Source organism: Budorcas taxicolor, chromosome 3 (assembly GCF_023091745.1).
Source record: "Budorcas taxicolor isolate Tak-1 chromosome 3, Takin1.1, whole genome shotgun sequence".
Classification (NCBI taxonomy): Eukaryota; Metazoa; Chordata; class Mammalia; order Artiodactyla; family Bovidae; genus Budorcas; species Budorcas taxicolor.
This window is the reverse complement of record NC_068912.1, coordinates 57,840,810-57,860,003: the sequence shown is the minus strand read 5'-3', so window position 1 is coordinate 57,860,003 and position 19,194 is coordinate 57,840,810. Positions and strand designations below refer to the sequence as shown.

Below are 19,194 nucleotides of genomic sequence, written 5' to 3'. Positions count from 1 at the left end.
TAAATATCCAGTGTCACACCGTGTCAAGGCTGGAACCAAAATCTACATCTCTCTTATTGAGACCAGTTATCCAGCCTTCCCTAATTTCAACAAATATGCAATCATTGTAAATTAAATCAAAGAGTAAAGAAGGCATTAAAAAGGTTTACCTGATATAAGCATGATATGACTAGTTTTCTCAAGTAATTAATTATAAAGCATGAGAATAATGCCATTTATTACTTAGTACTGGCCTTAGAAAATATGTCATACCATTTCATTATTATCAAAAGAAGTATTTTGCTAACACTGCAGACATTTAAGCTTATTTTACATGGTTTCAAATCATCCTTGAAAAACAGAAGCTTTTTGTTAGCTTGACCCATTCTCCTGCCCTTATGAGATTCACATCCATGGCACAAGTCTGGGTACACTGTCAACTGAGTGAAAAGTAGTAAAGGCAAAGCTCACCATCAACATATCATTAGATAAACAGATGCCAACAATTGTTCTTTGGATTAAATGATTCCTGGGAAATGTATATAAAATGCTGTCACTGTTAGAAGTCATAAGGAATGGTGACGTAAAGCTTACGTAAGTTAATGTTGCTAGCTGCTGCTGCTAAGTCGCTTCAGTCGTGTCCGACTCTGTGCGACCCCATAGATGGCAGCCCACCAGGCACCCCCCCCACCCGACCCGTCCCTGGGATTCTCCAGGCAAGAACAGTGGCGTGGCTTGCCATTTCCTTCTCCAATGTGTGAAAGTGAAAAAAAGTGAAAGTGAAGTTGCTCAGTCGTATCCGATTCTTAGCAACCCCATGGACTGCAGCCTACCAGGCTCCTCCGTCCATGGGGTTTTCCAGGCAAGAGTGCTGGAGTGGGTATCCATTGCCTTCTCTGTTAATGCTGCTTACTTTGATGCAAAAATAAACAATCTAAAGATGAGAGGGTGGAGTTAGAGAAACATGGTGAAATTGCTCAGGAAAACAACACTCTTTTATAATGTTAGATTACTAAATTATAATTTTATATCTAATTTTTGGATCTGGAGAATTCATTCCATGGACTGTATAGTCTATGGGGTCGCCAAGAGTCGGACACGACTGAGCAACTTTCACTTCATTTTGGATCTACAATCATGGTCAAAGAGTTGCATAAAACCCTAAAACAATCTTAAAACACTGAAGCATAAAACACTATGGCACAGTGGCTACGTACATGGACTCTGACATCTGTGGTCACCAAGGTCTCCTTGGGTGACTACCAACTAACTATGGGACCTTGGGCAAGTTATTTAAGTCTCCGTGTCTCACTTTTCCTCATAGGTAAAATAGGAATAGGAATAGTACCAAATTCATATGACTGTTTTAAGGATTAAACTAGAAGTATAGGTCTTAGAATACTGCCTGAAGTGAAGTGAAGTGAAGTCGTTCAGTCGTGTCTGACTCTTTGCGACCCCATGGACTGTAGCCTACCAGGCTTCTCCATCCATGGGATTTTCCAGGCAAGAATACTGGAGTGGGTTGCCATTTCCTTCTCCAGGGGATCTTCCCAACCCAGGGATCGAACCCGGGTCTCCCACATTGTAGGCAGACGCTTTACCATCTGAGCCACAAGGGAAGCTGCCTGGCGTTTTGTAAACACTCAGTGAATTTTAGGTATAATCATTACTATGATTTTTAATATGTAGATATATACCATTAACTCAAGTTTTAACCACTCTATTTAAATGTTTTTAACTATTCAGTAACTTTAGTTTTATAATTTACCAGGCTTCAGGTTAACTATGATACATAGTATCCTTTTATTTCAATTAATTGATCCTCAAAGATTTTAAAAAGACAAGGAACTAGAATATTTGGGCCCATAAGAGAGTATGACATGCTATCTTTTCTTCAGAATGTTTCCTTAGTGAAACAGATATTTAGATAAATTACAGTGTTATTTAAGGTTGCTTTATATTTTCTGGCTTAAAATCTACTGCCTAGTTTAAATTCTATCTATAATAGATTAACCAAAATCTTTAAGGCTCATGGAAATTTGGCTTTGGACTGGGATGGAGGAGGTAAGGAGGGTGAGGTCCCATAATCTATGGGATGTAAGTGGAAAACTTCAAGGATTAGCTGTATTCTAAAACTGGAGAGAAAATGCCATCCTGGTAGACTTAAACCCTACTTCTTACATTGCACGAACACCAACAGGTATCAAGAGTCATGCCATAGTGTGCACTCCATGAGTCAGAAAGGACAAGCAAAAGTTCAAACCTACTGAAGGTCCTGGCTTTCCTCTTATCCCTGGCGGTCCAGGAAAACCCACAGCACCCTAAAGGAACAGTAAAGAGAGAAGTCATTACACCACAGAAAGCAGATATGCCTCTACTTACGAACAATTAAAAGAAGTCATGGAATTATTGAAAAAAAATTGAGAAAATGTTTCAAACAAGACATGCAGAATCAAATTGATACTATATCCTAAAAAAATACATGATTTGAAATAATGAGTACTCCTTTCTTTTTAAAGAATGCATACATTTTCACTGTTTTTTTCTTTTGTATTTATATAAAACTAATGGTACCTTGTCTCCAGTATACCCTGTTTCTCCTTGCTCTCCTGCAATGCCTTGTTCACCCTGGGGAGCACAGTTTCATACAAAGACACTTAAGCAATGCAAATGTGGTGATAAGAAGGCAAATACAAGTTATACGAGAATAATTTCTCTATTTTTCCTACTTTTGAGAAAACTTATATAATTGATATTACAGATTGGATCCCATATTGTAATAAAAAATATTTTATAAGTGGTGTTGACTCAAAAAAAAAGTAAATGTGATAAAAAAATTATCTCTATGACAATGTAAATATTTAAATCACCTTATCACCTTTGATTCCAGGTAGGCCCTTATTGCCCAAAAGACCCTAAAAAAGAAAGTGATACTTTGTGACATTATAGAGAAATCAAAGTGAAATATCCATTATGTAAACAGAACCATACCATTGGGCCAGGGATTCCAGAAGGTCCAATTGGTCCCACAGGGCCAACACTGCCCTGGAAAGCAATAAGAAAGAAAGGTATCCTTGAGCACCACTAGGATTAAAAAGAGAACATGGTAAACTTAATGAAATAATTCATCTTACTAAGTTCCAACACATGCTTGTTGTCTAACAATTTCTTTTCCTCTTTACATTTATAAATCATACCAATCATTCAAATTTTAGTGAGGTCTATTCTGCTTCCTTAAGCCTACTCATACTTATCTAATCTACTAGGATCCTTCTCTTCCTTGAGTTCTAATAGTTAATCCACAGGATTCATTTTGAAATATTTCTCCAGAGAGATATCTTGACGATAGGGGAAATATTTTAGTGCCATGTTCCCAAGAAGTGTTCAAAAAATACTTCATTTGATTTTCTTAGATTTTTCTTTCACCTATTTATTCAGCAAATATTTACTGGGCAGTTACTATGTGCTAGGCATTCGAATGACTTCATGATCTACAACTTACAGATAACAAAATTTACCGTTAAGTTCAGGGAACTTACGGTAAAGTAGTAAATAAAAGCTACTTTATTGAGTAGTAAATAAAAGGCTCTGCTCTTCTGGGTTTCTCTCATTCATTCGTCATTTAACATTTATTGAGCAGAAAATGTATCAAACATTGTAGTAGTGTTGTATGGTAGTGCTGAGGAAACAAACATGAAAAAGACACAGTCACCAATATCAAGCTTTTCAATTTAACTTCTCCAATGCAAGATTACTCAAAAACATTAACTACCACTATAATCTCTTGCAAGCAAGAAACCCAAAAAAACTTCAGCACATCATCTTAAAATTCAAAGGACAATAGCAACGATAAAAGTTTCTGAAAGTAAAATTTGAAAAAAATAGTGGAAATCTCTTGATTGTTTGGAGATCACTTAATTTTTGTGTCAGCGATGCCTTCTTGTTTCTTTTCTCTTGCTTCCTCTTTCTTTCTCTTACTACCTCTTTTCCTTCTTTCTCTTGCTACCTCTCTGTGCCTGGCTAACACATCATCCTTCATCCTCAAAGAGTTGCTTTCAGCCTTCTTTTTATGCTTCCCAAATGTTTAGGAATTGTTAAAGGTGTATTTGTGACAATGCTGAAAATGTTGCTCAGTTTAGTGATAATCCATATTTCTTAGGACAGTATTCCAGACCCTCACTACTAGTTTTCCATCAGTACTTTCCATCTCACCTTCTTCCGGTTGTTCCTACTTGCCTTTTCCTTCTCCCTCCTCTAAATCCAACATTCTAGACACAATGAACTGTTTTCTAGTCTGAACATACTCTCCTTTCTCACACGCTCCAAGCCTTTGAAAACCACTAACGGAATATGCTTCTGCTACAGTACTAAATATACTGCACTGTTTTGGGTTTGTTTGTTTTTTTTGGTTGGTTTCCTTTTTTGTTTGTTTTTCCCCTGTCTTCCTAGTCTGTGCATTCTGTGAGTGTAGAAGCATGTTTTATTCATTTTTTTATATCTCAAGCCCAACATAATAATTGGCACATAATAGTTTTGAAATGAAGTGTGGAATGAATACTGGAGGAAGAAATCAACTTTAAATTTAAAACAGTGATTTCTAGAGTGCTGACATAACAGTGTATTTCTAAGAGTCCACATTTATATACTACAGATTTCAGAATGGAAAATATGACATCTTTACTTTGGGGTGAGTCCTATAGTCTGTGAAACATAAGATAAATTATTCCCAACATGTTTAATCCTGAAAAATATGAGACTGTGAGAGGCAGAATAATATTTTCCAACTTAACAAATGGAAACACAGCATCAATACATCATTGACAAATTCCATTGATGGGAAATAATTATTCTTATAATTACAATGGTTAGTTTATTCAAAGTTCATAGTTTTCAAACTTCTGATAGTCATTCAAAATACAATAAATGTCTCTGTTTGGAAATTACACACCACTAATTCATGTAAGAAATGGAAAGGAATATAAAAAACAAATATTTCTTTGTTGTCCTGTTGTTTTTCTATTGACAATATCCTTAATTCTTATTTCAGTAAATATACTACGGTGCATAGTCTGGCATCTTCAGATGAATATGCCTTGCATGCACAATATTCTATTTTACTTTTTAGTATCTCTGAAAGAAAAATCACAAAATAGTAAATTTCAGAAGTATCAAAAAACATATTCATTATAAAGGACTGAGTAAAATAAAGAATTTGAAAGTAAAATGATATGGGTGTAGAAACTTCCAAGAAACATCAAATATGTTGTGGTATGTCACAGGCTGTATGGAAAATCCTACTCCTAAAAAACTACATACTCTGAAATTGATTAATGATAGATTAGTAACAGTTTTCAGTTCCATAAAGATAACCTGAAGGTCCTTCAACACTCCCTACCTACCACACTTCATTCCCATAAGCAGATGAAGCAGACAGAAGAAATAATTTCATGCACTGGGGCTTAGCAGAGGGTGTCTGGGATATAGCAATAGAAGCAAAAAAGCCTCCCACAGAGTGACAAATGACTCTCTGCAACCCCATAGACAGCAGCCCATTAGGCTCTACCGTCCCTGGGATTCTCCAGGCAAGAACACTGGAGCGGGTTGCCATTTCCTTCTCCAATGCATGCAAGTGAAGTCGCTCAGTTGTGTCTGACTCTTAGCGACCCCATGGACTGCAGCCTACCAGGCTCCTCCATCCATGGGATTTTTGCAGGCAAGAGTACTGGAGTGGGGTGCCATTGCCTTCTCTGATTGAGTCAAAGTCAGTCAAAGAAATAGAGAGACCCAAGGGCAGGTTCTTACCAAAGTAGCAGCCACTAGCTAATTATAGTTCATGAGTGAACATATCGCCAAAAAGATTGTGAATGCCATTATTGGGCTTTTCGACCATACCCAGCCACACTACCAGGCAATAATCACTGTTACTAATTGAGAAGGCAAATGACAGTAACAATTAACCACATGGGAAAAATAATCTAGAGAAAGCAGTGTCACTTCTTAACAGGAGCTATACCTGCCCTGCTGGAAGGGAACACATGAAAAGCAACAGTTCGGGGCAAATACATAAACTGTTTAATATGGAACACCAAAGTTCACATAATCTTTCCTGAAAAAGTGAAAGTGAAAGTGAAGTCACTCAGTCGAATCCGACTCTTTCCGACCCCGTGGACTGTAGCCTACCAGGCTCCTCCATCCATGGGATTCTCCAGGCAAGAGTACTGGAGTGGGTTGCCATTTCCTTCTCCATGGGATCTTCCCAATCCAGGGATTGAACCCAAGTCTCCTGCATTGGAGGCAGATGCTTTAACCTCTGAGCCACCAGGGAAGCGCTCACCTCCTTCCATTCCTCTCCCATTACCCCATACTTCCCAGGCCACAAGCCCACTCTTTCTCTTTTCATTTCCAAAACATTCCATTTCCCCCCACATCTATGCATCTGAACACAGCCTTCTTCTGCCCAAGAGCCCCTTTCCCAATTCATCCCACTCACATACAGTCAACAAAACAGCTTAAAAGACATCTCCTTTGTGAAGCCATTCTGATTTTCTAAGATAAATTGCTCCATTTTCAGTGGCGTGGCTTTACTTGAGGTCATATTAGATTATAATATTTCCAGGAAGCAGAAATCTTAATTTGTTTATATATACTTTTTAGGCCTGGCATCTAGTTCAGCATTCATGAACTAGATGATAATAATAATGGTACTCCCACTCTTTTGATTAAAATTGTAATAATTATACAATAAATGTACAAGAGAGGAAGTAATAACACCTGTTGTATCTACTTTAAAAATTAGATCCATGTGAAAGAAAGTACTTTGAAAAGTATAAAATACCATCTCTATTACTGTAGAACAGTGAGCACTACAAAAATGACTGCTAGTTTCATGAGCCATTTTCATTTCTATAGAATCTCTTCCCACCTACCAAAGGGTGAACGGAGGAAGAAAAAGGACAGAAAACCCAGGTATTTTTATTGAGCATTATTATGTGTCATACACTGTGCTAAGTCCTGGAACTGAAAGATAAGTAACAGTTAACTGTTGGGCAGAAAAGTAGAGCTTAATTATTTCAGGCAGACAAACAAGTGCAAAGGCCATGTAGTAAGGAGGCTGCATCTGAAGAATGAACAGCTTGGCTTATGCACAGAGTATATTCTCAAGATGCAGAGAGGAACCAAAAGCCTAGACATCTTAGGCCATGTTAAGAATATTGGTCTGGGTCTTAAACATAATAATGGAAACTTTGGAACTACCAACTTTAATGCTAATAGGTCAGATGAATAATGCACAAAGTCTGTCTCTGGAGTCCAGTTCTCTTCCCCTGCTTCCTGTCTCTCCCCACTGGTAGGGCCAGTGACTACCACTTACAGGTACAGCCCTAGTTTACGTTCTGAGAAAAGAAACTGGTTATTTGGGCTCTATCTTCACATAGGGCTTCTCACGACATCTAAAGAAATCTCTTAAGAGATACAATACATATTTTAAGGTTGTAGACGTTTTAAGGAAATGGTATAGCACAAGGGGGAGAATTCTGAACTCTGGATGTACATCACCTGGCTTCAAATCCGAGTTCAACAGTTATAAGCTAAATGGTCTTAGGCTGTTCTGAGCATTAAATTACCTGATCTTTGTGACTGGTGCATAGAAAATACTAATGAAAGTGAGCTGTTATTGCTAATTTTATTATAATTACTAACAATATTATACAAGAGAAAAGTCTAAAGGTCTTAGACTAACTGTAGTTTTTTAACTCTCAGTTCTATCTTCCTGACATCCCATATGGGAAAGTTAAAATCTGTTATGCTGATTTTTATCACAGTTTCAATAGCTAAACTTCTGAAAGATACTCCTTTGGCCAGGCCACCGCCTTCTGCCATGGGTTAAGTTAAGATGGCGGAAAAACTTTAAATTTGTAGTCGGAAGACCTGTGTTCAAGTTCAAGCTAAAAATACTGTAGCTATAATTTATGGCCTAAAACTCTAGAGTCTTAATTACCTACTTTACATACTAGAGCGAGCTCTAAATTGATTTTAAAAGGAAATTCTACCTCTGCCATGGTCATGCCCTACTTTTATGTGAATAGAAATAGGCTTACCTTTAAGATTCTATTTTCATTAGGCTCCTTACATTTCATAAAAGTATGTCATTCTTGCTTTTAGTTCAGTTCAATGTTAAAGCATATGGCTCTAAATTAATATACCATATCTGCAACTTATATCCCTGTCATGAACCAGAAGTCTGGATAAGAGAAATTTATATTTAAGAAGACATATCAGAAGATACATATGACAGTTTGATTAGTCAAATGAATAATCAAAAATGTATCAGAAAGACATGTATCTGGACTGGATTGTTTTAGCCTTCAAAGAACTTCTTTTACTAAACTGTACTGTGATGACATCAGAAACTTTAGTGAAATTTAAGAGTTGAATTTACTGTATAAAAATTAAGTGAACAAATAATAGTTATTATTTTAAGTACAATAAATAAATGAGGTATGAAAATGTTCAGTGGTACTGGTGAAGTCTGGCTCCTCCCTTTGGTTCAGGATAATTTTCCTAGTCATTTATTTAATTTTATCTCATAAAGCCTATAGTTACAATGTGCTTTTGTTTAGCCCTATCTGTCTCTCCAGACCAGATGGTATGAAAGACTACCTCAAAGAAAACAAGTGGCTGTTCTAGGTCTCATACTTCAGGAGAAACTGAATCTTGATTAAGTATCCTTCAATGAAATAGATAAATACACTTATACATTAACCTGTAAAAATTTGTTATTTCAGCTTATCATAAAGTATAATTCATTTTTAGATTCATATTACTGATTAAATTCTCATATCTGGCAGGAAAACACATGTGAGCAAGGTTGATATTCAACAATGACACTAAAAATTTTCTTTATTCTAAATTTTGTAAAACACATTGAACAAATATAAATACACACAAAAGGATTTTATAAGGATGATATTTGATACTTACTCTAAGCCCAGGAAATCCCGGAGGACCAATGCTACCTATAAGTCCCTATGTAACAGAAATGTGCAAAATTGGTTAAATTTGATTCCAAACTAAGTGAATTTTCTAAAGGTGAAGACAAAAATTTCTAGGAAAAAATATATCAAATTTTACCTTCTTCTAGCTAACTTCTGCAACTTCCCTACTCTTTTGCATCCTAAGATGTGCAATTCTTTGGTGGCAGCTAAAGTTCTATAAAAGTAGCCCTGGTTCCATGCTTTTGGACGCCAGGACTACCACCTAGCCTGGGATAATAGATTTCTCTGTCTGTTATGTAAGTAAGTCTCATAATAACCAGCATTATAGACATAACATTAGCCTACTGTTGTTTAGCCTATTGTTGCTGTTGTTTAATCTCTAAGTTGTGTCTGGCTCCTTCTGTGATCCCATGGACTGTAGCCCACCAAGCTCCTCTGTCCATGGAATTTCCCAGGCAAGAACACTGGACTGAGTTGCCACTTCTATTCCAGGGGATCCTCCCTACCCAGCAGTGATCACACCCGCGTCTCCTTCATTGCAGTTGGATTCTTTACCACTGAACCACCAGGGAAGCCCTAATTAGCCTATATGTAGTGAGAAGAGACAGGATGGTCAACTTGCTGGGGGAGAATAACATTTTCAGATGACTTAAAACACTGTCAGCTCTTTCGAGGTACTTTGTTTAAATTTTCTAAATTTCTCATTTATAAAACAGAAATAATATTTGTTTTTATTTTGTAAAGAACACAATGAAAAGTGTTATATAAATGGTTCTGAAAATTTTCATAAAGCACTATACAAATGTAAGAAATTACCAACTTGGTTAAATTATTTGTATGAGGTTCTAAACTATCATTTTTACAGTTGCTTCCTGATGAGCCTTTGTGACAGTCTTTTGACCTCATCATTACAGTCCGTGTGATAATTCCTAATCTATACCACGTCAGTGTTATATCATTTACACGGCACAAAGTATAAGAATAAGCCTTCCTTTTTTTCTGCATTTACACTGTTTTGAACCAGAGGTGTAGTATAAAATTTAAAGAATTATAAACCAATACATTGAAAATATCCAGTTTATTTTAAAGATGATTCAAAATGCCTTCAAAAAGTGTAATTTAAATATAAAAAGCAAATTTCAAAGGGTAAAATGTTAAATACTGTAGCAGTCCAACTCTAACAAACTTCATGTATATTTGACAAGATGGTTTCATACCAAGTGTATAAAGACATAAATGGTATAAAAGAAAAATATAAATAATGTTTAATGTTATTATGCCTGAAATGAGAAGCTGCTCGGAATCACGGGCAAGAAAAAGATGACAAACGTTTTATTTAAGACATGATTCGATTTTTTAACAATTTTCTTCAAAATCAGTTCTACTCTTATTTTATCTTCCAAGCCTTATAACAAAACTTTTGTTAAATTCAATGCATAAGCTAATATAGTTTATACCTTAGAAAATGAAATAAAAGGAAACTATTTTCAAACACTATTTTATTTACAGATGTCTAAATATAGGAATTATTCCTAATTCAGGCAAAACAGCATTTCATCATTTTTTATAATATGTTAATTTTAGCATTTTAATTCCCTGATCTGAACACAGATATCTAAATGACCCCCTCAAAGACTTCTCTATAAATTACCCAAAAGTAAGGTAGATCAATGATAGGTTTGAGTCCCAAAGAACAATCACTAAATGCACAATTTTTACATGAGGCTTGTTAGTACCTTGATGTATATATGAAAGGCTTCTTTCCCATGTCCGCCCACCCCCCCCCCACCAAATATACAAGTCAATATTGTGATTGTATACTTCTAATATTTTACTTAGTAATGTATAACATAGTCAAGATCCTGAATTGTAAAGATCATCTCAAGACAGAATTTATAACACTTTGTTTTACTTCTCTTGTTGTAAAATCACAAAATAGAATGTGCTCAGTGGTATCACAACTGTCTGGTCAAGAGTGCTTGTCAGGAATGTGGTAATGAGTATGACAAGTACGGATGCTATGGAATCCAAATGACACTAGAATGCAAGGATGGACCTTCACTCTTTACTCACAGGACTGCCATCAGGACCCGCAGGGCCTCTGTCTCCAAAGTCACCTGGAAAACCCTAACCCAAGGAAAAAGAAAGAAATGCTGTTAAGACCAAAATAAGGAATTCATCTTTGCTTTGTTTTCAGGTAAGGAACTTAGTAATAGGAAGTATTTATTTCCTAATCTATAAACTGTAGTGCAACAAAAATGTGTATTTGTTTTGCATAAAATGTCACTGATTTTTAAGTATATTATTTCTATATTTTATAAAGATTACTTTACATGCCACAAAATATATACAGAAAGATAAGCTGGAGGAAATAGAAATGTGTTCATCATTATATAAAGAATCACTGAATTAGAGGAAATACAATCAAGATTTCCAACTGACCAATCCATTCGTTACATCCACCATTTCATGTTGTTCATATATACCCACCACAGAAAATGAAATGGCTAATAATACTGAGCATAAGCTTAGTACACTTATCTTGTGCAAAATGCTTTACGCACATTGTTACATATACACTACTTCAATCCATCTTCACAAAAGGTCAAATCAGTGAGTAAAATATCCTTACTTTGCAGCTGAGGAAACTACAGGGTAGAAGAGTTAAGTCACTTGCACTTTCTAGTGATGGCTGGGACCAAGATTTGAATGGATATAGTTTGACTGCAGAGCTTTTTTTACTGTCTATACGAATACTATAACTCATCACTTCAAGATATGATACAACATGTAAGAACTCATTTAAGAAAAAGAAAAATGTCTATAAATATTGCAAATACAAAATGAGATGTCACTGAAATATAGGCTTCTTAAATGCCTGCTGAGAATTCCTTAGAGTAAAACTATTAAGGGCAGTAAATTAACATACTTTCTAATTATAACTTCTATTATGAAATAACTCAATTACTTAGCTCTTACTTTACATATTAAAGTTTTCACCAGTGATTTATCACTGAGTTTATCAACTTTAAACCTCGCTTTTAAAAAGACTACTTTACGGGACTTCTCCAGTGGCGCAGATTTACAAACTGGATTTAGAAAAGGCAGATGAACCAGAGATCAAATTGCCAACATCCGGTGGATCATAGAAAAAGCAAGCAAATTCCATAAAAACATCTACTTCTGCTTTATGGATTATGCCAAAGGCTTTGACTGGGTTGATCATAATAAACTATGGAAAATTCTTAAAGAGATGGGAATACCAGACCACCTTATGGCCTCCTGAGAAATCTGTATGCTGGTCAAGAAGCAACAGTTAGAACCAGACATGGAACAATGGACTGGTTCCAAACTGGGAAAGGAGTACATGAAAGCTGTATATTGTCACCCTGCTTATTTATATGCAGAGTACATCATGCAAAATGCCAGGCTGGATGAAGCACAAGCTGCAATCAAGATTGCCAGAAGAAATATAAAAAATCTCAGATATGCATATGACACCACCCTTATGGCAGAAAGCGAAGAAGAACTAAAGAGGCTCTTGAAGAAGGTGAAAGAGGAGAGTGAAAAAGTGGGCTTAAAATTCAACACTAAAAAAACATGGCATCCAGTCCCATTACTTCATGGCAAATAGATGGGGAAACAATGAGAGACTTTATTCTTTTGGGCTCCAAAATCACTGCAGATGGTTACTGCAGTCATGAAATTAATGCTTGCTCCTTGGAAGAAAAGCTATGACCTACCTAGGTAGCATATTAAAAAGCAGAGACATTATTTTCCTGACAAAGGTTTGTCCAGTCAAAGCTATGATTTTTCCAGTAGTCATGTATGGATGTGAGAGTTGGACTATAAAGAAGGCTGAACACCAAAGAATTGATGCTTTTGAACTGTGGTTTTGGAGAAGATTCTTGAGAGTCCTTTGGACTGCAGGGAGATCAAACCAGTCAATCCTAAAGGAAATCAGTCCTGAATATACATTGAAAGGACTGATGCTGAAGTTGAAGTTCCAATACTTTGGCCACCTGATATGAAGAACTGACTCATTTGAAAAGACCATGATGCTGGGAAAGATTGAAGGTGGGAGGAGAAGGGGACGACAGAAGATGAGATGGTTGGATGGCATCACTGACTCAATGGACATGAGTTTGAGTAAACTGCGGGAGTTGGTGATGGACAGGGAGTCCTGGCGTGCTGCAGTCCATGGGGTCACAAAGTTGGGACACAACTGAGTGACTGAACAACAAGAACAACAACGACAAGGACACTGCAGTGGTGCAGTGGATAAGAACCTGCCTACCAATGCAGAGGACATGTGTTCAGTCCCTGGTCTGGGAGGATTCCACATGCCTCAGAGCAACTAACCCTGGCACCACAACTACTGAACCCGAGTGCTGTCACTACTGAAGCCCACGCGCATGGAACCTGTGCTCTGTAACAAGAGAAGTCACCACAATGAGAAGCCTGCACACTGCATCGAAGCGTAGCCCCCACTCACCGCAACTAGAAAGAGCCGTCTCATTACAATGAAGACCTAGTGCAACCAAAGATAAATAATTTTTTTTAAAGACTACAAAATTCTTTGTAAGACTTATTTCCAACAGTTTGATAGCATTCGTTTATAAAAACTGGCAAGACTAACAAAAATAAAAGCACATTATTAGATTTTTTATAATCTTTTACTTAGGCAAGCCAGTATTAGATATTATGTTTAACAAACTGCCAGAAATCACTGCTTCACTAATACAAACATGAATGGACTAAATTGCAAAGTTGTTTTAAGAATGGGGAAAAAAAGGTATGATGTTTCTAAGACATAGTTAATTCCTACTAGAAGCAGTTTCCCTTATTTTGTAATTAGAGGATGATGCAAAATTCATCTGTGTAGTCAAACATATTGCAGCTATACCCCCTTTAAAATCAGTTGAAGCTCACGCAGGGATTTGCTTTCATTGTCCTTGGAAGTCAAATGCTGTTGCCAACAAGCTTAAAAATCTACAGTACATCATTCCATTCAGTATGAATTATTATGGACATTTGAAAGTTTTTATGATATACAGGTAATGGAAAGAGTAGAATCAAAAAACTGTAATAAATCTGAAGTATAAGTGACGATTGATATTTTTAGACAGATCCTAAGTAAGTTTTCCAGAAACCTCAGTGAAATAATACACAATAGGGGACACACTGCATGACTCCACTGATGTGAAATGTCCAGAACAAGTAAATCTACAGAGATAGAAAGTGGATTAATGATTGCCTGCAGCTTGTGATGTGGTGAAGAACTGGGGGGTGACATCATATAGTTTCTTTCTGAGATAATGAAAATGTTCTAAAATTAGACAGTGTGATGGCTGCACAAGTCTGTGAGTATACTAATAACCACCGAATTGCACACTTTCAAGGGGCGAATGAATGTAAATTATATGTTAATAATTTTTTTTTTAAAGTGCAATTGGTCTAAATAAGAAGCCAGATTGCTAAAATCATTTTTGGGGAATCATTCAGGATGCCTAGAAGATGTGATCTTTGAAACCCATTGGCCCCCTACTCTCATCCAGTGGGGGAGGCTGCTCTCCAGTCCAGCCTCCCACGCAACTAACAATTTCTCCCTGGGGAGAAGGCAGAGACCTGTGACTAGTTCTCCCCTTATCACAAAGCCTGTATTCCCTACGAACAGCGTAAAAACAACGGAATAAGTACTTATTAATTTCAACTTCCTATTCTTCTGGTAGTTCAACAATATATATAATAAATATTAGCTGCCCAATGTCACTTTGCCCCGAAACAATTTAGTTGAACTGAAACTATACCTACTTTAAAAATTTGTATGTATTATTTCTCCTCTCACTTTGCTACCCATTAAGCATTCCACTCCATTTTTAATTTTTCTGTTCTAGACAGAGATAATTTATTGTTTTTATCCATTTTATTTATTGACCACTGTGTTACCAATATTTGAAATAATTGCTATTACATCTAGACATTTTGTTTTATGAAATATAGTACAGTTAATGTCACAGAAAAGCATCATTTGGCTATATTGGTCGTATATTTTCTTTCGAAGAAAATCATGCCAGTGTTTCATAATGTTGCATATGCCCCTGCTTGTTCACCCTTTATTCAGTTGTTATTTCAATTCTGCCAACTACATGCATTTTTTTTTCTTTTCTAATGCAGGAAGAGCTCTGAGTTCCTTTAGTAAAATGAACCTAAGTGTTTGCAGCTATAGTATCCTCATTGTAAAAAAAAAAAAAGATCTGAAATATTGATTGTGAAATATGGAACAATAGTGACAAAACACTTTGCCTTTGAACTTAGAATACAAAGGAGTTTCTACAGTTTCTTTTTCTCCTTGAAAAAATACATTGCAAAATGAAATAAAATTTCCCTCATATTTACTTTGTGGAAAATTATAACCACTAATTTAATCAAATTGAGTTTTCCTACCAAAGGGTGTAATGGCCAATTTGCAGGTTATCATCCATAGGAAAGCTTGTGTTTTTGCCCTTTTCGCTCAACTTGCCAATTTCACCAATGGCAAGTTGGCACTATGGCATTTTAGCATAAATGGCAATTTCTTATCGTCTTCTAAATGGGCATACCAGAGTTGCACTGTTGCTTCTGTGAACATAATTCTCTTTCTTACATTTTTATTGTTTTGATCAGTTACAAAATTTTATTTTGTAAAGATTTATTTTGTAGGGGATTTCACTTGATCTCTTCAAGTTGTGAATAATTTTCTTGCTCATTTCCACTGCTTGATCACTGTCGTGAACAGACTTTAAGGTGACGCCTCATGATTCCTACCTCCTGTTGTCCACATCTTTGTCCAAACCCTTCCTTTGAGTGTGGTGGGGCTATGATTTGCTTCTTCTAACAACTAAAATACAGTAAAGATGATGGGATGTCACTGATGTGATTATGCTATATCACACACAAGTCCACTGTAGCAGTCTGGAGCTAGGATCTTCCCATGTGAGCTTGATGAAACAGCAGCTGTGTTGGAGATGCCTACATTGCAGGGAACTGTGAATGACCTCAAGGAACTATGGACATAGGACCTGAAGGTGGGCTACCCCACTCCCCTCAAATAAAAAGAAAAGCAAAAAGCCAGAATCCTCAGTTCCACAAACTCGAGGAAAAAAATTCTCACAACCTGAATGAGCTTGGAAGTGAACTCTGCTCAGCCAAGACTCCAGGTAATAATGCAGCAGCTGACACTGCAGCTTCACGACCCTCAGCAGAAGACCTAGATGAGTAGTATCGGGATGGTTGACCCATGAAAACTGTGAGATAATAAATGAGTATTATTTTAAGCTGCTACGTTTGTAGTATTTATTATGTAGGAACAGATAGGAAACTTATACAAAATTGGTAATTAAATTTACATTTTAGAGTACATAGTCCTATTGCAAATTTTACTCTATGGTAATGCTCAATGTAAGACCACTTGCACTATTTCTAGATTTTAAAAATTTAAGTAAATAATCTCTTTGAAAATTTTCTACTGATTTTTATTTTCTATTATAAGTTATAAATATATTATATTATATACAAATTATAAATAATGAATAATACTGGTTCAATAAATTTAAAATTTTATATTTTCTTTAAATTTTTAATGTAATCTAATATCTATATTTTGAAATTTTCATTATTCTAGCATTTCCTATGCATCTACTTGCCAATGTAAACAATTTTTATCCTGCTTCATGAATTTTGTGTCTATACCTATGAAATACAAATTTAAGAGTAATATGAATTATTTAATACTACAAAATGGTACAACTACTATAAATACTATACTCATTCTACTACCTCTGAAACCAAAAATCAGAGCACAAAGAGAAGCAGGAAAATAGAAGGTTTCCATTACCAAAACAGTACTTCATTACACAAGATCCTATTGCATTCATGCTGAAAGGAGAATAAGATACATTAATTCATCTTTCCTCGACCTCAGTGCTTCTACTGGCTGCTCAATCTTCATCATAATATCAAGCAGTTTCCATGTTTCATTTTGGCAGTGGTACCATCTACAAAACTTTATGGTATTCAGATGTGAGGTTAAAGGCAAGATACGTGGAGAAGAATTTCTCTAGGCTTGAATTTTATTAAAATACCTTGGTAGCCAGCCTCAGAGATGGATCCTCAGGGTTTTCACTGGTATTAATGCCCTTGTGTATCCTCTCCTGTTTTGAATGCTGACTGGTCTATGTGACTAACCGAACATAGAAATGACAGTATGTGACTCCCAAAGATATGTCACAAAAGGCACTAGCCATTCATCCTGTTCTCATTAACCATTTGCTCTGGTGGAAGCTAGCAGCCATGCTGTAAAGACACACAGGACTTACGCTGCTGGCACAGTGGATAAGAATCTGCCAGCCAGTGCAGAGGAAATGGGCTTGGTCCCTGGTCTAGGAACATTCCACATGCCATGGGACAAGTAAGCCTAGGCACCACAACTACTGAGCCCACACTCGAGAGCCCAAGAGCCACAACCACGGAGCCCTCATACCACAGCTATGGAAGCCTGCATGCTCTAGAGCTCATGAGCTGCAGCTAGTAAGCCTATGGGTCACAACTACTGAAGCTCACGCGCCTAGAGCCTGGGCTCCACAAGGGAAGCCACCACAATGAGAAGCTCACACACTGCAATGAAAGATAGCTCCCACTTATCACAACTAGACAAAGCCCATGTGCAACAAGGAAGACTCGGCACGGCCAAAAATTAAAAAAAAAATTAAACATTTACCAAAAAAAAGGACACTCAAGTTGCCATGTGGAGAGCTCCCCATCGGGAGGGAATGAGACTTCCCATCAGCCAGTAAGTGAGCCACCTTAATAAGATCCTTCAGTCCCACTCAAGCCTTCAGATGACTGGACTATCAGGTAGGAATTTTCACTGAAATATATTTTACAATGATTTCAACAAACAACTTTGTATCCATGCTCAGGGTACCAGTCAGTTCAGTGGAGCCAGATCTATATGGTCAAATTCTGACTCCCCTATAGGTGTGGGTGACCTTGAACCAGTGACCTAGCCTCCCTATGCTTAATTCCCTTAAAAAACAGTGAGTAGAGGGGCTCCTTGCTGTTCAGTACTCAGTCATGTCCAACTCTTCATGACCTCATGGACTGCAGAACACCAGGCCTTCCTATCCCTCACTATCTCCCAGAGTTTGCTCAAACTCATGTCCATTGAGTCAGTGATGCCATCCAACCATCTCATCTTCTGTAGCCCCTTCTCCTCCTGCCCTCAATATTCACCAGGCTCCTTTCCAATGAGTCAGCTCTTCACATCAGGTGGCCCAAAGTATTGAAGCTTCAGCAGAATTAGTTGTTTTTCTGGAATTCCTTTGCCTTTTCTATGATCTAACAAATGTTGGTAATTTGACCTCTGATTCCTCTGCCTTTTCTAAATCCAGCTTATACATCTGGAATTTCTCAGTTCATGTCCTGCTGAAGCCTAGTTGAAGGATTTGAGCAGTACCTAGCTAGCAAATGTTGATTATAACTGCATATAAAACCCTAAGCTAAACCCACCCAAATAAGCCATTCCCAAATTCCTAACCCACAGAAACTATAAAAAATACTATATATCTATTGTTTTTTACACCTCTAACATGGAATAAGCAATAGGTACCTAATACATAACAACATGAATGGATGTCTAGGATTACGGGTCATACAATGCCAGTGCTAAAGGCTGGATCCTGAATGATGGGGGACTCGTGTGTGTGTGTGTGTGTGTGTGTGTGTGTGTGTTTTAATACATTTATTTTAATTGTTTTTGAAGTGCGGAGTCCTCCAAAATGCAGAACCCACATCAAGCTTCTCTCTTGCTTGGGTCTGATGTTACTGCTATCAAATATGGTAGTTATCAAACATTAAGGACAAAAGAAGTATTCTAGACTTGGTATGCCTGAATACATATGTGGTGTTAATACCACAGACTACACATAGATACTATACTTGGTAGTAAGCTAAGTATCATGAAACAGTGGAAAACTTACCCCTTTTGGAATCTAGTAAGATAATTATTTTCCTAGTTCTACAAAGGCATTTAAAAAATACTGAATATAAAACAACTAGAGAAAGATTAGAACTAAACCATAAAATCATTGATGACTATATTTATGGAATCAAAAAAATAAAATCATTGCAAACTTCTTCTATTAAAGACTACAATGAACTGTGAACCCATTTTACTCTTTCT

General features: G+C 36.6%; 1 protein-coding gene across 1 annotated transcript in view; it reads right to left on the bottom strand.

The window, feature by feature from the left end:
• COL24A1 (collagen type XXIV alpha 1 chain) overlaps nt 1-19,194 on the bottom strand; it is a 363,647-nt gene that overhangs the window by 249,711 nt on the left and 94,742 nt on the right. Inside the window, exons 14-19 of the mRNA XM_052638047.1 lie at nt 11,046-11,099; nt 8,959-9,003; nt 2,971-3,024; nt 2,850-2,894; nt 2,554-2,607; nt 2,247-2,300 (exon numbers count right to left, since the gene is read on the bottom strand). Of these exons, the coding sequence (XP_052494007.1) occupies nt 2,247-2,300; nt 2,554-2,607; nt 2,850-2,894; nt 2,971-3,024; nt 8,959-9,003; nt 11,046-11,099 (306 nt within the window). The remainder of the gene's footprint in view (nt 1-2,246; nt 2,301-2,553; nt 2,608-2,849; nt 2,895-2,970; nt 3,025-8,958; nt 9,004-11,045; nt 11,100-19,194) is intronic.